A 25,593-nucleotide genomic window follows, 5' to 3' on the forward strand; every position below is an offset into this window, starting at 1 on the left:
AAAAAGAGTCTGTGCCAAGAGAGAATCCTAAAGAGGATGATAATAAAGACGATAAAGTTGATACCATTGTTAAGACAGTTGATAATAACAATGAAACTGAAAACAATGAAGAAATGGTTGATATTCAAGACGAGACCAAAAACGTTGTGGAAAGGGTTGAACCACGTTATAACCTTAGATCACGTAAGCAACCAGATGTAAATAATTGTATATGTAATGCCATTGCAGATATTTTAACAAAATGTTTACATGGTCCTAAAATGAAACATTTTTTATCAGAATTATGTCTGAAGAAGATATTTGATTAAGGGGGCATAGGGCATAATATACCTAATAGGAATATTGTGTGTTTGCCGTAGAACTAGTTTATTTTTATAATCAAATATTTTCGAGAGTTTTATTTAATCTTATTGATTGATAGAAAATTGTAAAGGCGTGTTTATATTACAATGTAATAGGTTAAGGGCGCGATGTAAGGGCGTGTTTACATTACACTGTAATAAGTTAAGGGCACACTATGTTGTTTGCGATGTAATGGTTTAAGGGCGCGTATTAGAACGTGATATGAACTCGTATGTAAACTCATTACATCTAAAGTGAAGAAAGAATAAAATAGCGTTCTATATTTGTAAGTCTGTCACTTGTGAGTTGTCGTTATCGTTGGAAAAAGTAATGTCTTTCTGTTAAAATAATAAATTATATTTTATGTATTTATCAAGATTGAATTTATTGGGCGATCCACCTCCTAATCATAAATATTTTTTCCTTCCACATGCATACTTAACATTCTTCTAGTGACATGGCTTTCTTCCCTCCGCATTATATGCCCATACCATGCCAGCCTATTACCCCTCATCTTTTCTACCACTGGCGCCACTTTCAAACTACCCCTTATATATTCATTCCTTATCTTATCCATCCTTGTCACACCACACATCCATCTCAACATTCGCATTTCAGTCGCATGTACTCTCCTTTCATCCGTCCCTTTTACCGCCCAACATTCTGAACCATACAATGTGACAGGTCTAACGACTGTTTTATAGATTTTCCCCTTAAGTTTAAGGGGCATTTGCGGGTCGCATGTCATGGTCTGTAACTACCAGTAACTATATACTCTTTGGCTATGGTGGACTCCAGTCCATAGACTAGGATTATGCTCCCTATTGTCTATACCTAATCTAAGTATGCTCCAGCGACTCCAGCTCTGTATCTGTGGTGGTCTCTTGTATGTATTGTCTTGTGTCTTGTTCATGGACGTTGGACGTATTGTCTTGTCGCATCGCGGTGACGATTTTAGAAACATCGAAAAACAGTAGTTAATGCGTGATTAGTGAGGATATTTGTGAATAAAGATATTAGTTAAATTAGTTATTTCAATAAATATAATAGTGTCGCGTGTGGTGACTCAGTTTTTATCCGTAAAAGCTAGGAGCAGGTGAGGCGTTCATTGCTTGTCAAATAATAGAAAATGATGAATGAATAAGTTGTGGGTTGGCAAGATATTGATATTCCTCTACAATGAACGGATGTGTTTTGCTCATGGTAAATATATATTGCGATGGAATTCCAAACCAAGTATCAGTTTCATCATCACTGTGCATCCATCCCTTCGCCGATTCATATAGTAAAGAATTTCCGATTTTTTTGCTAAAAAACTTGGTATTTGAGTAACAATACGTAGCTTATTGATCGGGAAAATTAGGTTACGTAACTAAAACGTTACAGGACGATGTCCACGCAGCTTTGTATGCTCCATAAAGAGTTATTGATTTATGTGCAATGATGCATTTCGTACACTACATGTCTAGCAGTAGTGGCAACATTAAAATGGCAGTCTATCTAAACATAAGAAATTTAATTTTTTGTATCAGAATCATCTAGTGGTCTACTCTGCATTTGATTAGGTTTACAAGTTCTTGGTTGTAAACAAAGTAAACAAAATTTGTTGGGCTGTTGTCTTCCAATTTAATTCTAAGAATCATTATTTGTATTGTTCCATTTATAGATTTGAATGTCTGGAAGTTATTCTAGCATAATATATGTAGCCCATCGAACTACATTGAAGCTGTGAAGTTGGTATAAGCTACATGCTTAGTGTTACAGTGACCTAATTCAGAATGAGTCTTAAGGCATATACCTAGCTAAAATCTGTTTGTATACAATTTAAGTCATACACATTGTGTTCTGGTTAGACTACTTGGTTTGCACTCTATACAACTAGGGTTGCCACCCGTGGGGGTTTCCGCCGACTTCAATTCAGTTCAAATATTTTATTCAAAGTAAGTACATACATAGTACACTTTTTGAATGTCTTATATCAGTAGACTTGTCCTAGTATGTAAAGTGTCAGGGCGGGGCTTTGAAAGAATCCATTTTGAGTGATAAAGAAAATACTGATAAATAAAATGTCTGACTTTTTTATTCTGGAACAAAGAAAGAAAAAGTATAGTTCTTTGTTTAATTTTTAGTAATAATTATAACAATTTATACTTCTTGTATTTGTGAGATAAAATATATGCCTTTGTGCTCGAACATTCAGGGTTTTCGAGTTCTTTGTCCTAGTTAACATATTTTACAGATGTCAACTCTATATATACAAGTAACATCTTGTGACATTTATATCCAAGAATACTGTAGTTCTGATTGAAAAATGTTTTTGCCATTTGTCAAAAACTAATTTTGTTAATTTGGTCACTATATTAGGCATGAGATATAATACAATGCCTGCATGTGTGATGTGGCCCTGTTCTAAAACTCCTGTCTTAGTTTCGGCTACAATAGAAAACCAAATTGCAGGTTTCTAGATTCAGTAGTTTGAGCTGTGCGTTGATAGATCACTCAGTCAGTCACCTTTTCCTTATTATGTAGATGATTAAGGCTTTATCATAATAAAATGAAGATTTTTTAAAATCTAAATATATAAAAGGAAAAGGTGACTGACTGACTGACTGATCTATCAACGCACAGCTCAAACTACTGGATGGTTCGGGCTGAAATTTGGCATACTGATAGCTATTATGACGTAGGCATCCGCTAAGAAAGGATTTTTGAAAATTCAAAAGTGCTAATAAATTTTGACATCTAATAATACAACAACTTAAGGGGTCTACAAATGAGTTATAGCTGTGACACTAAAGGTTTGTTGATTGTTCACAGGAATAGTGCAATAATGCTTCCTTCAATATGAAGGAGACTATGAAGGAGATGGTTGGCGGATGCTGCGTGTGCTCGGACGAGCGGGGATGGCCCGACAACCCGCTGGTCTACTGTGACGGGAACGGGTGTACAGTGGCAGTGCATCAAGGTGACTATCTCTCCTCAACATCATGATCAACCCATGGCCGGCTCACTACAGAGCGCGGGTCTCCTCTCAGAATAAGAACGTTTCAGGCCATAGTCTGCTACACTGTTTGAATGCAGATTGGCAGACTTCACACATGTTTGAGAACATTATGGAGAAGTCTCAGGCATGCAGATTTTCTCACGATGTTTTCCCTCACCGTTTAAGCAAGTGATATTTAATTGCTTAAAACGCACGTAACTTCGAAAAGTTAGAGTTGCGTGCCCGGAATCGAACCCCCACCATCTGAATAAAAGGGCCTAACCACTGGCCTAACCACAGCTCTTACTGAAGACCAATTACAACGAATGCAAGACTACCATGTGAAATTTCGAATCAGACAATTTCGGAAAAGTAGTGTACAGGTCCTTGGTTTTGTATGGATTCACTGCTTTCAAAATTAAAAATCGACATAATAGGGTGAATATTAAATAAAAAGGTAGATATTTCTTACAATAAAAACATATATTTTTCAGCCTGCTACGGAATTATTGCTGTACCAACTGGACCCTGGTACTGCAGGAAATGTGAGAGCCCAGAGACCAAGGGCAAAGTGGTAAGGTTACACTCTCATAATATCTTTATTTATAACTAGCTGCCCTGCGACTTTGTCCGCATGGATTTATTTACTTTCCGTTGCTTGGTTGCCTTTAATATCAACATGTTCCTAAATCTCCATAACTTAGACAGGCAATAAACCTACTGTATCAGGATTAAGGACCAAAAAATATTATTGGACCATCTTGGAAACCACCTCTGTTTGGTGAAAAAAAAATTTGCAAATCGGTTTAGAAATTTTGGAAAAATTGGTGTGATTACATAGGTCTACATGAAAAAAACAGGGCGAATTGACAACTTCTGCCTTCATCTTAGGTCAGCTTTAGATGAGCCATGTACTCGAAGGTTCCTATTCTAGGCTTCAAGTTTTTCAAATGTCCATACTGTGTATAATGATCGTTTGGCAGTATCTGACTCCTTTGAAGTGGTCGGACTCTGACAATAGGCCTATCCATTAAAATTATACGATAGCTTGCCCACGCCAGCTAGCTGAGTCCAAAGATTCTTGCAAATTCCGGGTTTCAAGTTATTTGGACGTAATAGCACAGTTTTACTAATACTGAGGATTGTGATTTCTGAACTCCAAAACCGATGACCTTGAAACATTTACGGGACAATCCTTAAAGTACCACCTTTCTAACAAAAAAAAAATGAGTGAAATCGGACTATGTGTTAATGAATTACAACAAAGTACACATTTGACTTTTTTGGATTCAGTATCGATTGTAAAGTACCCTAGATCTAGTAACTTCTACTAGATCTAGGACAGTGAAAACTCTATTGCGTTTGTTTTAGAGTATAATTTTATTTGATGTTGTTGATGTTATCTTGAAGGTTTTACCCATCCCAAAATCTCTAAAGAAGTTTAAAGAAGTTTTCACTTCAAAAATCGTGTGGATATCTGCAGTTCAGGGTGTGATAACTTGCAGAGGTGTGAGCTGTGTCCGTCCAAGTCGGGCGCGCTCAAGCGCACGGACACGGGCGGCTGGGCGCACGTGGTGTGCGCGCTCTACATCCCCGAAGTGAGGTTCGGCAACGTCACCTCCATGGAGCCCATCGTGCTGCGGCTCATACCCCCGGAGCGATACAATAAGGTACTGAGCTCGTCGTACCCGACAGAGTTGTGAGCTGGGCCCGTCAGACGTCGGACGTGCTCAAGCGCACGGACACGGGTGACAAATTCAAATCGAGTGAAAGGGTCGCCATCAATCGTCGAAGTGAGACAGGAGTATTTGAATGAAGTAAAACCTCAGACTATAACCTATACAAGATATGCTACATCTTTGGAATAAACAGAATTTTCTCCTGACGTGGGATGTTTCTAAATTAAAATCACATTACAATCCATAGGGGTAATAGATTTCAGTACAACATTACAACCCCGCTAAGCCTTATAAATGTAATGACGCACTTTACCGTTAGATAACAGGTCTTGTAAAAAGGCATTGTCGAGCGAGTGGTGTGAAATAGTACATTACTGTTTAGGCCGATAATAAACCGAACAGAAAGACTTAACATAATATTATAAACTTTATTTGCAGATATGCTATATTTGCCAAGACATGGGGAAAACACATCGCGCCAACGCCGGTGCATGCATGCAGTGCAACAAATCTGGTGAGTTTGTTATTATTTAGTATTAAAAATGTAATAAAATACTATATCTACTCTTATATTATCTTAAAGTTCTGATTATGAAATCAAAATGTGTCACATATTGGCATATTATATTCACGTAATTTTTGTAGATTTTTGCTAGTTTATTATCACCTTAAGATCAAATTTTCAAAAAAGAGGTAAAATAAAAAGGCAGTTTTATTATAAGCATAGATTAATAGAAAGGGGTTGCAACCTGCAGCAATGACGGCTTCCGTGTAATTGTGCAGGGTGTAAGCAGCAGTTCCACGTGACGTGCGCGCAGAGCCTCGGCCTGCTGTGCGAGGAGGCGGGCAACTACCTGGACAACGTGAAGTACTGCGGCTACTGCCAGCACCACTACAGCAAGCTGGTGAGTCTGGGTGTAAGCAGCAGTTCCACGTGACGTGCGCGCAGAGCCTCGGCCTGCTGTGCGAGGAGGCGGGCAACTACCTGGACAACGTGAAGTACTGCGGCTACTGCCAGCACCACTACAGCAAGCTGGTGAGTCTGGGTGTAAGCAGCAGTTCCACGTGACGTGCGCGCAGAGCCTCGGCCTGCTGTGCGAGGAGGCGGGCAACTACCTGGACAACGTGAAGTACTGCGGCTACTGCCAGCACCACTACAGCAAGCTGGTGAGTCTGGGTGTAAGCAGCAGTTCCACGTGACGTGCGCGCAGAGCCTCGGCCTGCTGTGCGAGGAGGCGGGCAACTACCTGGACAACGTGAAGTACTGCGGCTACTGCCAGCACCACTACAGCAAGCTGGTGAGTCTGGGTGTAAGCAGCAGTTCCACGTGACGTGCGCGCAGAGCCTCGGCCTGCTGTGCGAGGAGGCGGGCAACTACCTGGACAACGTGAAGTACTGCGGCTACTGCCAGCACCACTACAGCAAGCTGGTGAGTCTGGGTGTAAGCAGCAGTTCCACGTGACGTGCGCGCAGAGCCTCGGCCTGCTGTGCGAGGAGGCGGGCAACTACCTGGACAACGTGAAGTACTGCGGCTACTGCCAGCACCACTACAGCAAGCTGGTGAGTCTGGGTGTAAGCAGCAGTTCCACGTGACGTGCGCGCAGAGCCTCGGCCTGCTGTGCGAGGAGGCGGGCAACTACCTGGACAACGTGAAGTACTGCGGCTACTGCCAGCACCACTACAGCAAGCTGGTGAGTCTGGGTGTAAGCAGCAGTTCCACGTGACGTGCGCGCAGAGCCTCGGCCTGCTGTGCGAGGAGGCGGGCAACTACCTGGACAACGTGAAGTACTGCGGCTACTGCCAGCACCACTACAGCAAGCTGGTGAGTCTGGGTGTAAGCAGCAGTTCCACGTGACGTGCGCGCAGAGCCTCGGCCTGCTGTGCGAGGAGGCGGGCAACTACCTGGACAACGTGAAGTACTGCGGCTACTGCCAGCACCACTACAGCAAGCTGGTGAGTCTGGGTGTAAGCAGCAGTTCCACGTGACGTGCGCGCAGAGCCTCGGCCTGCTGTGCGAGGAGGCGGGCAACTACCTGGACAACGTGAAGTACTGCGGCTACTGCCAGCACCACTACAGCAAGCTGGTGAGTCTGGGTGTAAGCAGCAGTTCCACGTGACGTGCGCGCAGAGCCTCGGCCTGCTGTGCGAGGAGGCGGGCAACTACCTGGACAACGTGAAGTACTGCGGCTACTGCCAGCACCACTACAGCAAGCTGGTGAGTCTGGGTGTAAGCAGCAGTTCCACGTGACGTGCGCGCAGAGCCTCGGCCTGCTGTGCGAGGAGGCGGGCAACTACCTGGACAACGTGAAGTACTGCGGCTACTGCCAGCACCACTACAGCAAGCTGGTGAGTCTGGGTGTAAGCAGCAGTTCCACGTGACGTGCGCGCAGAGCCTCGGCCTGCTGTGCGAGGAGGCGGGCAACTACCTGGACAACGTGAAGTACTGCGGCTACTGCCAGCACCACTACAGCAAGCTGGTGAGTCTGGGTGTAAGCAGCAGTTCCACGTGACGTGCGCGCAGAGCCTCGGCCTGCTGTGCGAGGAGGCGGGCAACTACCTGGACAACGTGAAGTACTGCGGCTACTGCCAGCACCACTACAGCAAGCTGGTGAGTCTGGGTGTAAGCAGCAGTTCCACGTGACGTGCGCGCAGAGCCTCGGCCTGCTGTGCGAGGAGGCGGGCAACTACCTGGACAACGTGAAGTATGCGGCTACTGCCAGCACCACTACAGCAAGCTGGTGAGTCTGGGTGTAAGCAGCAGTTCCACGTGACGTGCGCGCAGAGCCTCGGCCTGCTGTGCGAGGAGGCGGGCAACTACCTGGACAACGTGAAGTACTGCGGCTACTGCCAGCACCACTACAGCAAGCTGGTGAGTCTGGGTGTAAGCAGCAGTTCCACGTGACGTGCGCGCAGAGCCTCGGCCTGCTGTGCGAGGAGGCGGGCAACTACCTGGACAACGTGAAGTACTGCGGCTACTGCCAGCACCACTACAGCAAGCTGGTGAGTCTGGGTGTAAGCAGCAGTTCCACGTGACGTGCGCGCAGAGCCTCGGCCTGCTGTGCGAGGAGGCGGGCAACTACCTGGACAACGTGAAGTACTGCGGCTACTGCCAGCACCACTACAGCAAGCTGGTGAGTCATCATCAACTGATACAAGTCCACTGCTGGACATAGCTCCCTTGTAGGGACTTCCACACGTCACGATCTTGCGCCGCCGCCATCCAGCGGCTCATATGCGGCAAATTTGATGTTGTCTGTCCACCTAGTAGGGAGTTTTCAAAGGCTGCACTTTCCGGTGCAAGGTCGCCTTGGGACTCCAATGTCTATCGGTTTTTCGAACTATGTGCTCTGCTCATTACCAGTTCAGCTTTGCAACTTATTTATTTCGGCTACTCTAGTTCTCCTAGGGTCTCCTCATTTCTGATTTGAACACGTAAAGAAACTCCAAGTATAGCTCTCTCTATCGAAGTGACTTGAGTTTCCTTAGAGGCTCATAGCGACTATGGCTCGGATCCATATGTCATCGCTGGCAACACACTGCTCAAGGATTTTGGTCTCCAAGCACTTTCAAGACAAATTCTAGAGGGCAGATAAAACTGGTGAGTACAGGGATATAAATGTTGCACTAGATGTGGCGTTTCATAGTAACAACATGTTCCAACGAACATCGGGGTCCGCACTCGTGTCAATCGTAGTCCGCTTTAGACACAGTTGTCTCTATTGTTCGCGACAGGTCGACAATTTTCTAGTCAGGTAACAATATCACATACCGGGTAGTGTTGATATTTTTTAGCTCGTAGTTCTAAGTTTACCTAGATTTAATTTTTTTTAATTTGTAACATTTGGTTTTCTTTTTATTTTCGTTTTTTCTTGTTTTGTGAGCTGAATAAACTTTTATTTGTTTATTTATTTATTTATTTTGGTAGGTACGCAGCAAAATGAGAGTTAAATTATTACCACCTTTTCATTCATATTATTACCACCTTATTTAAATAAGTCATTTTTAATACCCAAAACTACAAGCAACAACGAAATCGATAAACGCAGAGTGCTGCACGAGTGTGCATCGATCGCAAGCGCGTGCGTTGTGTGGACGTGCCGGGTGCCCCCCTGTCCAGAACTCACGTCATACTCCAATTGCCATCTCGACCTGTCGCGAACAGTACACAGATAAGTTAGAACAAACTGTTGGTACTACAGCTATTTGTGTGAATAATAATAATTTAGATTTATCTCTACAAATGATAGGTATAACGATTATTATATGTCAAATTTATTTGAAATGCTTAAATTGAAGATTATTATACTTTAATCTATGTCTCAGAGCATGAGGGTAGTTCACCAAATAATTACTATGTAAATATTGTATTTTAGGCTGTAATGGTGGTTTTCATTCATTTCTATATCATTGCCATTCTCTATTTATCATTATAAGAGTCCTCGCAGACTACACGATCGGCAGGTAGCCCAATCGGTTCTGGCTGGTAATCGTGCAGATTGTCGTTGGCTGCTCTAATTTACTTGGGCAATGGCCCAATGGTCGCGTTGACACCAATCTAAGTAGAGTATTGCCACTTTTATAAGTTACGCTGATGTCATCATCATCATCATCATCATTATCATCAACCGATAGACGTCCACTGCTGGATAGGTCTCTTGTAGGGACTTCCACACACCACTGTCTTGCGATGTCGTCCGTCCACGTCCTAGTGGGGGGTCTTCCAATACTACGTCTTCCGGTGCGAGGTCGCCATTACAGCACCTTGGGACCCCAACGTCTATCGGTTTTACAAACTATGTTCCCTGCCCATACGTCGATGTACCTACGCAGAAATATTTCTTTTGAATGGCGCGAAAATATTTCAGCCAATCATAGCGCACGGCCGTCCGTTGTTGACTACGCGCTATGTTTTGTAAGCGCAAAATGTGAGCGCGATAGCACTAGTCTCTGTTGTTGTGGTGTTTAAAATCTTAACGTCAAGCAATAAGGTCGTATTTCACTAGTGTACGTTCCATTTTATTCGGCGTTAGGTTGCGATTTTCGGCGCAAACGAATGTTTCCGATGCGACTTATAAATGTGGTAGTACTGTACCAATCCAACTGAATAATCGGTTAGTTAGCGCGTTCACATAATATCACTTCATATTGTGCAACAGATAGCCGATAGTTAGCCGTCGTTTAAACCCCTGGATTAAATAAGATTTTTTTTTTTAGATTAGAAGCGTAACTAAACCGTTTTGTTCGTCAACTCTTCACATATATTTTCTATTATAAATCGTTGCATCGGCATATCGACCTAAAGGGTCTGCGCAAATGTCTATTAGATTATGCATCAGCTATCTAGTCTATTTTTTCTTAGCTGACTCAAGACGTAAACGAATCCCTGAAACTACGAACAACACAAGCGACGCTCTTTGTCCGACGTTAAAAATAAGAACTTTTCAGTTTAGTTTTGCTTATGAATTTGTTTGGGAAGCGATATGTTTTTATATTTTAAGTCAACAAAGGAGAAATAGAATGTATACAGAATTGTGCTTTACCAGTGACGTGATCTGTTAATAGCATAGTTTGATACGTATTAAAGGATTTTTTTCAAGCATCAAGTGTGCTTAGTATAAGATTTTACATCTCATCAACGTTGATAGAATTCGAACGTCGAAACACAATAACGTCAGAGTAAAATAGACTTAAGGCTCCTCGATTTAAAGGATAAAATTCAGTACCACCGATTTTAATTTCGTAAGGTTTCCGCTTGGAGCGTTAGCTGTAGATGTATGGACGCACTTGAGCTTTAAAACGAGGAATTTAAAGTCCATTTTACTTTAACGCTGAAGTGTTTTGATGCTCGAATTCTATCAGTGTTGGTGAGATGTAAAATCTTATATCCTAACATTTTTTAAACTGGCTTTGCGGCTCTGGGTTCTAGCCCTTTTGGACCTATTAACCTAACAGTGCACGAACCGTCGCGGCACACTCAATTCTCAGTTGTAAATATCCCAGACACATATCCCTGATACTGCACTGTTCTGTAAAGGCGGATCTGCACTTGCGTACGCGCAGGAACCGTGCAAACAACGCGCAACATAAGATCATAATGTGGATGTGTCCACTTGTGTTTTACGAGTGCTTCGCGTACATGTTGTACAAGTCACACAGACTGTGAGCGTGGGTGTTAGAGGCATGTTTTGCATTTTGCGGTTTGTGCGTCTGGGAAAGTGTAGGTACACCTTAAATAGATCTTCAAAACTATCAGCCGATCAAAAGTATGTAGTCTGCAGGCTCCCTTATCGATACACCTATCCATATATTTGCAATTTTTATTTCTGTCACGTCACCATCATCGGAACAGAATATGATCATAATAAGTAAACTGGAAGTCGATTATACACGAAAGACTAAAGGCTAGCAGTTGTAACTAACATTGGGTGTAAAGTACCCGCCGAGAAATATTCCACATCGAACTCAAGAAAGAGATAACGGTTTCGTGGATTGTTATCTCTGTCGTGTAGACCGACAAAACGTCACATAGGTATGAGTGAAGCCGAAATCTCTTTCTAAAGTTCGATGTGCAATATTTCCTGCCGGGTACTGTATATCATTTACTGAAGAGTCGATTCACATTGACCGTAGAAACCGTGCAGCTTAGGTCTGCGTCAGTGTGTCATGCCACGTATAACGGAAATACCTTCAAAGCAAGAGTGAATAGGCATCTTCAAGGCGAGAGAGCTCCAACCTAGACCTCATCATTTTCCTTGCTTTTTAAGCATGATTGTTACCAAGCGCAAGCCTAGCACGAAATAAAAAAAAAAACTCTTTTAAGCTCGTTCAGTCAAGATATACAGTGCGACACGGCACTATTGGCGCGTGGCGAAAATCGGAACTGACGTTGCTGTGTGTCCCCTTTGTTCTTGTTTGAATAGTCGTAAGCCTTTGTTCTCTAACAGCGCCCCCCTGTCAATGTCATTCAAGTGCCAAAAGAGCCTTGTCGCACTGTATACATAGTTCGCTACACTATGACTAACTTCTTTTCATTTAAGCCCTATGTCTCCAAGTTTACAAGCGGGTTTGAGCAGAGGTATAGTTCGCGACAGGTTGCGATGGCAATTGGGGTATGCGCTCGCACTCTGCACTCGCGCTATCCCGCACCGGGTTATCACGGGGGCTGTGTGGGTGAGCGGGGCGCCCCCATCCCAATTGCCATCTAGACCTGTCGCGTACTAGTAATAAATGACCCTGTCACAAGCCTGTTGCTGCATATTCCTGTGGGGATAGACCTTAAAACGTCGTTTTTATTGAGGTATATATAAATTTAGATGTTTTAGTCCAGTTTTGTGTCAACTAGTTACATTTATCATATAATTTTTCTTAGTTATCAGTTGAAACGTTTCTAATGTTAAACTATACATGGTTGGGTCTTTATTGAGACTAGAATGTAGAACAATAGGTCGGTTGTAACCTCTTATCTGGATAAAATGTGAATCGACCCTTCGAACAAGGCATCCTGTGTCCCCATACCATGTATCGACGCAGTTCACTTTTATATTATGGGTGTAATTAATTACGATATCAGTATGAAGTTAACTTTAGTAGGTTATGTCGCTTTGAAGACAGATCAAAATCAAATGTTCAGGGGTTAATAATTCACGAACGTGTCTTTCTACTGTGAGTGGTTACTTGGATAATTTTTCCTGTGTCCAATTCTAGAAATGGGTATTTGACTACATCAAAAATAAATTATTTCTCAGTGATTTTTCTTCCAAAATACGTAAAATCCACGTCCTTTGTCATTTTTAAGTGTAATAACCATTTAAAATTTTCGATTAAACTAAAAAAGTACGTAATTATGATGTGACGTCACATTTTAGTATTTCATAGAATATCGCATACTAAGTGCGCGTTTTGACGTTTGATGAAAAGATACTGATTTGACTAGTTGTCAAATATCGTAATGCTTGGCCTCAGTTTGACGCATTAACTTTTCTACAGTAACGGCATGCAAGAGGCAATTAAAAAACCGGCCAAGTTGTTTTTGCGGGAGAGTTCTATATGGTTTGTATCTAGCGGTCTTCAGATTATCTTGGTTGAATAGAGTTCATTAGATATATTCTTTAACTCGCTCGATGTTCCAATAATTTTCGTTCTAATCTATATAATATAATATATAAAAGACTGACTGATCTATGAAAGCACAGCTCAAACTACTGGACAGATCAGGCTGAAATTTGGCATGCAAATATGAGGCATCCGCTAAAAAAGGATTTTTGAAGGGGGTAAAAAGGGTTTGTTTAAAATATTTGTAATCCCCGCAGACGAAGTCGCGAGCTTAATCTAGTTTAATACAAACGAGCTAGAATTTTTGTTTTTTAGTTATAGGGGAATACAACCGCGAATTTTGGAAACAGCTACTTTGGCGTTGATTTATTCGTAAACGGAAATACTATATTATTTAATGATTTTTTTAACCTTACCTATTGATTTCAAATAAAGTAAAATTTATTCACTCATTATTTGTATGGATTGTACGGCACTAGTGTGTTGGATTTTCACCGCGGGAAATTTGATTTTGGTCATCTTGTAGGTTCAAAATTTTATGCTTGCCTATTTTGGTGGAAGGAATCGGATTGTTTAAGGCTTGCCCCCTTAGCTCGAGTTGAAAGTGGAGTGTTCTCTAATCGAAGCTGTGACATGGTGAGTCTAAGATGGACACGCAACATTCTGTACCGGACAGTTGAATAGATCTCTTGCTTACACTGAAACCCTCTGATCGGTTCCGGAACCGGTTTTTACATGTTGGAACTAATTAATTAAATTTTTGGTTGACTATTTTGATAGTGCTCTGGATTTTGTAAGAATATAAAATAAAATAAAAAAGCCATATGGGTGTCGGTTCCGAATCCTTACGAACGAGGGCAGCGCGCACCGTTGCGTCTGAAAAGTCGTCAAAAGCAATTCGTCATTGTGCAGAAAAAGGGCGGTAACGTGAAGACTATCCCGCCGTACAAGCCAGTGTCGCACGACAGCCAGTCGAGTGACTCGAGCGAGCGGGAGGGCGAGGCGTCCCCGGCCGCCGGCGGCGTGACTCCTACTCACACGGCAAAAGCTAAAGGGGTACGTCACACGGGCCTCAGTACACGGACACAGTGGGGGCGGCGCGGGCGGCGGAATCCGCATGCGGCTGTCCTGAACACAGCGCCTTTTGACTGACAGTGACAGCGAAGTGGGTGCGCGGAACAAGATGCTTAATGGTGTTTCCCGCTCGTGGCGTACGGTTTGCCTTTTTCGCCAGAGGATTTAAAAGTGCCCAGTTGGCACGGCAGCCATTGTGGAACTCTAGAATCCAAATCATTCCAATCAGCGAAGTGGTTAAAGAATTATAGAAAGAAATAAAATAATTATGTGGCGTTTCCAACTGTATTTTTCATTCTTAACCTTGATTGTGATGGGTAAAATTCTCTTTTCTGTAATCTTTATTTAAGTCATGATGACTGCTTTTGTAAAATTCTGACATGATAGTACTACGTGCGTTAACGCTGAGAGGCCTATGATGAAGTACTGTGTTCACGAGAAGCGTTTTTCGCCCGTTCCGCACCCGCTCCCGCCGCCCGCGCCGCTCCCACTCTGCGCGTATACTTACTCGATACTGAGCTGAGATCTATAGAGCTTACTTTGACTTTGCTTAGACTTAAGGCATTGTTAAAACGAGACAGTGCTATATCGCTGACATAAATCTGTCTCGTATAAATCTATAAATCTCAACCTGATTGCGTAAGCCTTAGCACATGGCGACTTGTTCACGCGTCGTATTTGTAATACCAGTTTGCACATCTCGAAATCTTTCATAGTTTCGTGGAGTTAAAAAAAGTTCTTCGTCGTGACTTACGAATCAAATAAACCAATACTCCGTATTTTAAATAATTTTTAAATACATATCAACCAAGCGGCTGGATTTGAACCTGTGCCTTTCTTGGGTTTCGCGCCCGGAGCTCCTTTGACCACTAGGTCACGGTTCACTTACTGCCAGTGTAAATTTTAGACATGTGTTTATATCCGTGTTTAAATATTTTTTTAATGTAAATGCACACAAAATAAGCTGTAAATATATAATAGTCTAAATATAAAAACAATAGATTAGGATCTAAGCAATCATATAGCCTACTGTTTTACTTCGAAAATCTTTCGCTAGGGGTGTTGACTGTAAATGTACAGAGAAACTAGACGTAGAAATTTTATTTTCTACAACTAGAAAAACTCGTACTAGGGTTGCACTCTCTGCCCTTATTAAGAGATTGTACTTCTCGACAATATTTCATGAATCGAAACACGAGTCAGAGTAAATATACTAAAAAAAAAAGTATTTCCCGTCTGAAAGTCATAGATTATTACTTACGTTTATTTCGCAAATTTCCTTTCAAAATTACATGCTTCAATCATCTTAAATTTTCATGCTTTAACCAGCTTTGTCCTCTTTTATATATTTTTTGATAATCTGAAAACAAAACACGGAAGGTTCGCGCCACTGCCGTTTTGCCAAATAAATAAAGCTTTGAGTTGTTATACAAAAAGCACGTGCCTTGCGCCTAAGGAGGTAGTTTTGGTCCTTTTTTTCGATGTTCTTTCGATAGTGTTTCGGTACTCGAAATCTATCATCGCTGACGAGATGTGCACACTTGTGCTAAGGAAACGTTCATAAATCCATTTCGCAGCGCTGACGTGGCGCGTTTATGAAACTTGTGCGCGTTAAAAAGTCCTCATGTGCAAAGACCTTTATATAATATTCAGAACCGTGACCTGAACATAGAATCAGTAGCAGTATTCTGGTGTAGGGATCCATTGATATTTATGTCCTGATTTATATAACTAATTACTAGCGTTAGGATTTGGTTTGATTAATATTATATTAAGGTTAGGAAATGTCGTGTCGCCGGCTTAGTTGTAAACTGTCAGTCGTAAGTGAAATGTTGTGATTTCATATTGGAAAAGAAATGAGCCGCCGACAACAACATGCGTATTTAGTAACTTCGATATAATCTTCTTTCCGTTGAAATTGTTGCCGCCGAAGTATCTTTAAAATACTTACTTGAATGTATAAATATTAAAAATATTTACAAATTGCAATGATATTGGTATAATTGTAATGGTATTTCAAAACTGTTTGTATATGTTATTGTTATTTTGTTTTGAAATAGTAATTTTAAGTTGTATTTCAGCCCAGTAGAAAGGCCTCGCATACCGGAGGGGCAGCTTCGGGCAAAAATACTCCGAATTCGGGCAAGACACCAAATAATACAACTCAACCTATGGGTACGTGACACCTTTTTATGTATGTTGTTTAAAATTAAATTATCTTAGGGCAGATATAATAAGTCCCGCAAATTGCTATTGCGCTGGAACCATGTCTCATTAACATCGAAATGACGTCATTTCCACGTGAGCCGAAATAAAAATATACCAGCAGCTTGAAATTTCAGTCTAGTGCTGACGTCACCAAGATGCCGGCCACGCGCATTAGCAATTTGTGCGACTTATATTTGAATTGCCACATAATAATAGTAAATTATGCTTAGCCATTATGACCACAATTTAATTTTTTTTGTGTGTTGTAACCATAAATTCACATTTTTCAGACTATTCCCCTAATGTCAGCTTGAAGACCCACCTACCTGCCAACTTTCATGATTCTAGGTCAACGGGAAGTACCCTGTAGGTTTCTGACAGACCGACAGACAGACAGACAACAAAGTGATCCTATAAGGGTTCCGTTTTTCCTTTTGAGGTACGGAACCCAAAAAAAGCCTATTACTGTATGAGAGTTACATTTCTTTAGATATTGTTATTCGTAGTGGGCGATCTATACTTATAATAATAAGAGACCTACCGTTTCGAACAGAGACGTGTCAGGACGTGACAGAGACGGCTGGCAGTCGCAAACAAAAAGGGGCCGACAAAAGTTTGTGCTCCCCCTCCTTATAATAGTTGTATCAATGTAGATACGTATATTAATAGTCGACGCATTTTAAACTGAGTCGTCGAGTTATCTGTCTGTTTTGCTCGCACTTACAGGTCGTAGGTAAGTGCGAGCGAAACAGACAGATAACTCGACGACTCAGTTTAAAATACGTCGACTATAGTACGCGATAGATCGAGTGCCCGGTGAACCCGGTGCGGGTGCGCGGGACGTCCTCCGCCTCGAACACCGATTGCAATCTCGACCTGTCGCGGTCTATATGTGTTGTGCTTGTGTGTTCGTAGTATACTATACTATAGGCCTGCCGCTTTTTTTTTAATATTTTGTTCATTTATTCCAATTTATGTTTATTTTTAACTGAGCAGATTACCTACTTGGGCTTTTTCTTTATCAAGTTTCTCCTAAGATGATGAACTGTATGTACGCGAGTCTAATTTATTTTATTTATTTATTATTTACCAATTAACTTGTGGTTGGTCGGTTGGTTAATGGTTTTATTTACAAAAGTTAAACTACCTTAATACTATGAATGAATGAATGAAGCGGTTGGCCTATAGGTAGTTGTGTGTTGTAGTTGTAATACATTGCTAAGTAATGAGATGTATTCACGGTTCACGTCTCGGACAGGGACGTCCAAAGATCTACAGCGTGAAATTTTGTATGAACCAATTCATGATAAACTACGGGATCCGGGCGCAATTTTATGTCACAAGGGCCCAAAGTGCTGTTTTCATCCTCGAGGACATTATTTTGAATTCAGAGCGAAGCGAATAATTCTATAGTAGGATCCCGAGTGTAGCGAGGAATTTGGTATTTGACTACATCAAAAATAAATTATTTCTCAGTGATTATCAAGTAGAGGGTCTTCCAAAATACGTAAAATCTACATCTTTTCTTAGTTTTAAGTGTGATAACCATTTTGAATTATCGATTAAACTAAAAAAGTTCGTCTATATAATGTGAAGTCACAAAAAATATTATTATCCAGTCCAGTATTTCAATCAGAAGAGAGAAAGCTCAAATTCTCATAAGAACAGGATTGAATTTTGTTCTCGCTATCCCCTAATAGTAATTTTCGTTTTTCGAATCGGAAGATGAAAAAATTTTGTCAATGCCCTGTTCGGCCACGTGTATAGTACGCGCCAGGTCGAGATGGCTATCGGGGTATGAGGCGGGGCGTCCCCACCCCGATTGACATCTTGACCTGTCGCGTACTATAGTGTAATGTAAATCATTATTTTACAAGCTGGCGAACATAATGTAGCTTGTCGTAGTTAGCATATAAAATATATATTTTTTGTAAACGTAGGTATTTCGTAGTATGTAGTTAGATTATGTAGTGAGTGTGTTGTCATTAGCTGATTGTAAACTCTAAATCGAATCGTCGTCGAAGTGAATTTCGCTCGCGAAGTGGGTTTAATGAAACTACCATACCCTTTCCATGTTAGTCTGCTTCCATCTTTGACTGACTTTTACCAATCGCAGTCAAGGGCTACTTGTTTCAGAATTAAAAAAGCGAATCGCGCTTGATCTCTGCGTTATAAATATGCCCCTATACACTCGCAACTGTTCGCAGTTCATTTGTTGTGTACAATAAAACGGCATCAGACGACCGCTGCGTATCTGTTAATCCCAAACACACCGTTGTTTCGTGGTGGCAGGAGTGTAGAACGGGCGTTACTTAAAGTAGGGTACTCACCTAGCCGTGTAGCATGTAACGTATCTGATACTGTATCAAGTGATATGATTATGTAGGCACAAGCCCGCTGCGAGCCGCTCGCGCGTGGAGTGCAGTAAGTTCGTATTGACCCGCCGAGTGGCGGTATCACTGCGAACACAAAGGTGACTCGCAGTGTGCGCGTGGACGGCAACACGTTGCTCGTACAGTACGCGGACGAAAGTGATGAACATCGGCCTTTAGAATGACATTTCATCTTTGTAGAGCATTGTCTCTGTCAACGACCGAGACAGTGCTCTACAAATCTGCAATCTCCTAAAGATCGATGTTCATAACTTTTGGTCGAGTACTGTAGCTGGATGCGCGGTGACCGTGGACGAGCCGTACCCACTTGAAGCTGATACAGTATCAGATACGTTACATGCTACACGGCTAGTGAATACCCTGCTTAAGGTTGAGTCCACAAAACCGGATACAACGACCAAGCTTGTTTGACACATAATGCCGATTGTTGTAAGTCCGCTTCACAAATAAAAGGGTTTACTTCGAACTTTTCGGTGCTATGTGCGTTTTCAGCAATTACATATTACTCGCTTTGACGGTGAAGGAAAAGATTGTGAGGAAACCGGCATGCCTCAGAATTCTCCATAATGTTCTCAAAATGTCCTTCCTGTCCTTGGTCGATCCGCACTGGACCAGCATGCGTTTTAAGCACTGGGGGATAGTTACCGACGCACTATTGAGACTTGTACATTTTGATGTATAACATTGCTAACGCTGGCAACAGATAAAAAGAAGCCATCGCCATCGCGTCGCGGTTCCGGAGCGGGCGACGGCGGCAGCAAGTCCAACACGCCCGCGCCCTCGCCGCAGCACTGCGCCGACAACGCCGCCCCGGGACCCACAACCAAAGGTAATACGCAGCGGGTGATGATGACCTCCATGGCGCTGTGGTCTTAGTAGTGGGAGATCTCGGATTCGATTCCTGGCAGGAGAAATTTGGAATTTTATAATTTCTAAAGTTTCTCTGGTTTGGTCTGGTGGGCGGCTTCGGCTGGCAAAGCGGTGCCGCCAAGCGATTCAGCGTTCCGGTACGAAGTCGTTTATAAAACAAAGGGGTATGGGTTGTATAAAAACTATCTTCTTTACCTCTAACCCCCTTTCAGGTTAGCCATCTTAGACGGCTACATCACTTACCACCAGGTGAGATTGCAGTCAAGAGCTAACTTGTATCTGAAAAAAACAGTACCGTAGGAGTGTGCCCAAGATGTTTTTGACCTGGTTCCTCCCTTCACCTTTCTCTATTAATCTATATAAATATAAAAGGAAAAGCTGACTGACTGATCTATCAACGTAACCTAAAACTACTGAACGGATTGGGCTGAAATCTGGCATGCAGATAGAAAATTCAACAAGAGGGTAAAATAGGAGTATTGAAGTTTGTTTAGTTCACGCAAACGAAATCGCGAGCATAAGCTAGTTCGTTATAATTCGCTAAAACGATAAAATCTGTATGGAACACTACATTTAATTTCATTTCCACAGCACCAGGCGGCTCGACGCCGACCTCGAAGATACCGCTGCCGGCCTCGTCACCGACCCAAGCCACCAAGCAAGAGACGGGCGGCGTCATTAGCTCCGTCGCTTCGGCCGTGGCTTCCATGGCGTCCGCACCCTCGCTGCAAACGTGAGTGCTCCTTGATCCTTGTGGCAGTATAAACTAGAGTGAGGAACTCTCGGCTTGACCCTGAATCGACGATATGTCTAATATTAAGCTACTAGCTGATTTTTTTTTTCTCTTTATTTCGACCAAAATAATAAATGTACATTTATCCGCTTTACATCCAAAAACTCTCTAGAGTTTGTGTGATGCCCGCAACTTCGTTCCCGTGGATTTAGGTTTTTGTAAATCCCGTGGGAGCTGTTTGCTTTTCCGGGATAGAAGTATTATTATATATATTGATACGCCTTACTCACAACCTTGAATGGGAAGCTGGAAGAAATCTCTGTTTAGAGATAAGCATTTCCAATGTAACTTAATTTATTATTACTTTGTAACTACAATTTTGGTACATGAAAAATAAAAATAAAATAAAATAAATATCCTATGTCACTTTCCAGGTTCTTATTCCATACCCATGCAAAAAATCAAGTCGATCCGTTGTTCTGTTGCTTGAAGGACAAACCAACAAATCAACAAACAAACACAATTTCGCATTTATAATATTTATATGGATTATTATCTAGTACTAAGGTTAAAAAGATGTAAAATTTATAGCTGTTTGTTTTCCAATAAAATAGTTCGATTTTGATGAAATTAGGTACAGAGATAGCTTACATCCTAGGAAAGGACATAGGCTATTTTCATCCCGGAAAATCAAAGAGTTCCCACTAGATTTTCAAAAATCTTAATTCACGCGGACGATGATGATGCCAAACAAAGTCATCATCTAGTCTTTAATAATATAAAAAGCAAAGCCGTAATATTCGTGGTTCTATCTGCCCACCGTTGCACCATTATCGTACCCACTCCTAGCACAAGCTTTACGCTTAGTTGGAGGGTAAAGAAGAATTTTAGTCGTGTTTAACGTGGCTAATGATCTTGAAAAAAAAATTACAGTACTTCGACGAGTACGTCGGTAGTACAGACGGTGACGGCGAAGTCGCTGTACCAGGAGTCGGTGATAACGAATGCGGAGGCGATGGACAGCAAGCAGACCAAGAAGAGGAAGGCGGTCGCGGCCAGCAACATGGCCATGCAGGCGGCGGAGTACGTGGCCACCACTCCGCCCGCCACGGTGAGTTGCGACTACCCTTACCTAGCTTTAACCTCTGTTCTGACTTGGATCTTCAATTATCAAAGAGAATTCAACCTCAAGAGTACATATACACAAGGTTTTGCATGAAAACAAAATCAATTCAAAAGATGGCGACGTTCGTTCCGATTTTCGGCACGCGCCAAAGGAGCCTTGTCGTACTGTATTCCCCTCGCTCACGGGCAACAGCCTACAGTAGGCGCCTGAAAGTGATGAACATCGGCTTTTAGAATGACATTTCGTCTTTGTAGAGCGTTGTCTCTGTCACTCATACCCATATGACGCTTTGTCGGTTTCAACGACCGAGACAGGCTGTCTCCTTCTTAAGATCGATGTTCATCACTTATGTTAAGCTTGTCTTTCCGTGTCGCAGTCGGCAGAGACCACCGCACAGAACAGCAACACGTCGTGGGACCAGTCGTCCAGCCACGGCATACTTGACACCAACGTGGAAGAGAAGATCATCAAAAAGGTGAGGTTCTAAACAGCTTCCGAGCCACACGTCGGGCGCGATCACAGGAGACGCGGGTTCGAATCTTGTCGGTTCGCAATTTTTGATATGTATTGATAGCTTATGCTCGCGACTTCGCCCGCGTGGACTACACAAATTTCAAACCCCTATTTTACCCCCTTAGGGATTGAATTTTCAAAAATCCTTTCTTAGCGGATGCTTACGTCATAATAGCTATCTGCATGCCAAATTTCAGCCCGATACGTCCACCAGTTTGAGCTGTGCGTTGATCGATCAGTCAGTCAGTCAGTTAATCAGTCACCTTTCCCTTTCAACCACTATAAGAATTATAAATATATAGCCTCCGAGGCAGTCAAGTGACTTGATGTCAAGCACGCGGTAGAAAATATTGCACATAGACCTTTAGAAAGAGATGGCGGTTTCGTAGAGCGTTATCTCTGTCGTTGAGCCCTGCAAAACGTCATATAGGTATGAGTGACAGAGACAACGCTATACAAAGCCGAAACCTCAGCTTGCCTGATGTTACGGAGATTGTCTAACACCGTGTGTATGTGTCCGCAGGCTAAGACGGACGGCACGGAAGGGCCGGGCGTCACAGCACACTTCTCCAGCGTCAGCCCGGCGCCGCCGCCGCCGCCGCCGCCGCCCGCCCACAGCCCCGCGTCGCAGCCGAGTCCGAGGTTAGTCTATCTCACCTTACCCCCTCAAGAGGTTCCGAGACAGTCAAGCTCGTAGATTTGTTTCGCCTGATCAAGCTGCTGATGCGCCTGTCAAGCGGCTTGATCAAGCAAACGGCACTTTTTTTACATCGAACACTGTCCGAACGTCGCGTCAAGCAAAAATATAAAATCGCATCAATCACGCTTCAAGCACGTAAATGCTTGATTCAAGCATCAATCAAACATTGTAAACGGTCAAAATGCTTGACTCAAGCAAAAATGTACGTGCTTGACGTCAACTAGCTGCTGACCGTCTAGGAAGCTCTTTACACCCTTGGGCGCCATCTCCACGGACGAGAGAATCGCACCGGTTAAAGTTAGTAATTCATTTATTGGTAATTGTATACGTTTTTATAATACTAGTAAGCTCCCAGAAGACATATTGGAGGTGTCTAAACAAGTTCAAAGTTTTCATAAAAAGGAAACTTATTGAAAAATCCTACTACAATATAAAGGATTATTTAAATGACAAGAAAGCTTGGGAATGCGTTAGCAAACAGCGTTGATAGTTCTAAAGTGTTGATAATAAAAAAGAATACCCGGCTGAGTTTGTCGTGGGCTCTTCTCGGACCCGGGCGCGTTTGGAACCCTCGTAGCTTAAGTTTAGCACTACATCATTGTATTGCAAATTCAGCAATCGACCATCAGAAAGTGTACACAATATTATCCAATCTGAATAAATAATTTGACTTTGATAGTCTCGAGCCGTGTTACAAAATTCGATACACGATACACAACTCTATGGATAGTTTGTATCGAATTTTGTCACACGGCGACTCTAAGGTTGCGTTTCCACTGACGCAGAGCTGGGTGAACTGAAGCGGAGCGGACCGTGAATTGATCAATCACACAGTGTTACTGATGCAGAGTGGGGATTTCGAGCACTGTAATTGGCCAATTCACGGTCCGCTCTGCTCCACTCCGCTGCAGTGGAAACGCACCCTATTACCGCGATTCTCTCGTCCGTGAAGATGGCGCCTTAGAGAGGAATATCAAAAAATCCTTTCTTAGTGAGTGACTAACCGCCCTCGACCTACGCCATAAAATAAACCTTTAAAATTTGAAGTTTCTGATCTTGTTTAGGTTGTGCATTAATAGATCAGTCAGTCAGTCAATTACAAGTTTTTTTATATATTCAGAGTATGAATTTGCTTCATACTCATAGCCGGCTCACCACACGGTTCTCCTCTTATTATGAGAATGGTTTGGATATTTCATTTCTTGAAACGCAAATAACTCTGAAAAGTTAGATGTGCGTGCCCGGTATCGAACCTCCCACCTCCCAATTAGGAAGTGGACGTCGTAACCACCAAGCTATCACGGCTTAATATCTAAATATATAGAACGAACAGGTGGCTGACTGATCTATCAACGCACAGCTTAAACTACTGGACGATCGGGCTGAAAGTTGGCATTTATATGCTATTATGACGTAGACATCCGCCAGAAAGGATTTCGATTATTTAACCCCTAAAGGGGCCAGATAGTCTTTTGAAATTTGTGTAGTCCACGCGGACGAAGTCGCGGGATTAAGCTAGTTGTTGATATGAAGAACCCTAACGAAGCTATTGTTATTGTAAGGCAGTGGTTCGACCGCCGGCGAGAAAACGACTCAAGAAACGCACAATAAATGTACATTCCATGTAAACGAAAGCGATGCATATATCAAAAGTTGCTCTTTGACTGTTCACACTGCCGGCGACGACTCCCTTTACTAGTTTTGTCGCTGAGCGACGAGCTTTCAAAAATAAACTCGCTCAGCCCGGCGACAAAACTATCGAAACTACACACTCGCTTCCCGCTGATCGTCAACTCGTTTATAGTTTCTAGTTCTACTCGTTTCTCGTTCATCGTCGGCGGTCGGGCCACTGCCTAAAGCTACTAATATTTCCGTGGGAACAGGAGTAACAAGTAATGTACATAATAATGCTGATACAGATCTCGGTTTTCGCGCTCTCGACACCTTCAATAACTCACTAAAGTCGCGTTTTCACTGGTCGCTTGGGTACAACGACTAATTTTATACCCGACTACGGCAAAACCAAAAGGAAGGGTTATGATTTTAGCAGTCTATGTATGTAAGTATGTATGTATGTTTGTTGTATGTATCTATGTGTGTGTGTTTTTTTTAATTCATTATAGGCAAACGCTTGACCACAATCACACCTGATGGAAAGTGATGATGTGGCCTGAGTGAGACGCGTTTACGCGTTTAGAAGATACCTATTCACTCTTGTTTTAAAGATACCCGGGTTGTAATTGCTAGGAAACTCATAACATGTAAGAGTATTCTAAACCATCCATATTATATACCATCGTAGCGCCTAAACTACTGAGCTGATTTTGATGAATGAGGTGTCAATTGATTTGTTATTATGGTCCAGGTGACATAAGCTACATTTCATGCAAACAAAATTGATCTGACGGATGTTACATCCAAAAAAGTGGGGGTCCTTAATTTTTTTTTTACTATTGTATCGAGTGAGATGTCAAATGAAAGAGGAAAAAAAACCGGCCAAGTGCTAGTCAGACTCGCGCAATGAGGGTTCCGTACTACAGTCGTATTTTTTCGACATTTTGCACGATAATTCAAAAACTATGATGCATACAAATAAATAAAAATCTGTTTTAGAATGTACAGATGAAGACCTTTCATATGATACCCCACTTGATATAGTTATCTCACTTCGAAAGTTGAAAATACTAATTATTAGTTCATGACGACAATTTAATTTTTTTTGTGTGATCTAACCCTAAATTCACGGTTTTCAGATTTTTTCCCCAAATGTCAGCTATAAGATCTACATACCCGCCAAATTTCATGATTCCAGGTCAACGGGAAGTACCCTGTAGGTTTCTTGACAGACAGACAGACAACAAAGTGATCCTATAAGGGTTCCGTTTTTCCTTTTGAGGTACGGAACCCTAAAAATATTGAG

The 25,593-nt window shown here is 42.3% G+C and overlaps 1 protein-coding gene across 1 annotated transcript in view; it reads left to right on the forward strand.

Annotated features, from left to right (window-relative positions):
* The first annotated feature begins 1,261 nt into the window (after nt 1-1,261).
* The window catches only part of LOC117995636 (protein AF-10-like), a 57,123-nt gene continuing 32,791 nt past the window's right edge, over nt 1,262-25,593 (forward strand). The window contains exons 1-14 of the mRNA XM_069508989.1: nt 1,262-1,438; nt 3,160-3,307; nt 3,820-3,899; nt 4,831-4,995; nt 5,443-5,518; nt 5,788-5,909; nt 13,969-14,112; nt 16,212-16,305; nt 16,892-16,951; nt 19,435-19,560; nt 20,193-20,334; nt 21,268-21,445; nt 21,837-21,935; nt 22,497-22,615. Of these exons, the coding sequence (XP_069365090.1) occupies nt 3,187-3,307; nt 3,820-3,899; nt 4,831-4,995; nt 5,443-5,518; nt 5,788-5,909; nt 13,969-14,112; nt 16,212-16,305; nt 16,892-16,951; nt 19,435-19,560; nt 20,193-20,334; nt 21,268-21,445; nt 21,837-21,935; nt 22,497-22,615 (1,526 nt within the window). The 5' untranslated portion in view covers nt 1,262-1,438; nt 3,160-3,186. The remainder of the gene's footprint in view (nt 1,439-3,159; nt 3,308-3,819; nt 3,900-4,830; nt 4,996-5,442; nt 5,519-5,787; nt 5,910-13,968; nt 14,113-16,211; nt 16,306-16,891; nt 16,952-19,434; nt 19,561-20,192; nt 20,335-21,267; nt 21,446-21,836; nt 21,936-22,496; nt 22,616-25,593) is intronic.

Source organism: Maniola hyperantus, chromosome Z (genome assembly GCF_902806685.2).
Source record: "Maniola hyperantus chromosome Z, iAphHyp1.2, whole genome shotgun sequence".
Taxonomy (NCBI): Eukaryota; Metazoa; Arthropoda; class Insecta; order Lepidoptera; family Nymphalidae; genus Maniola; species Maniola hyperantus.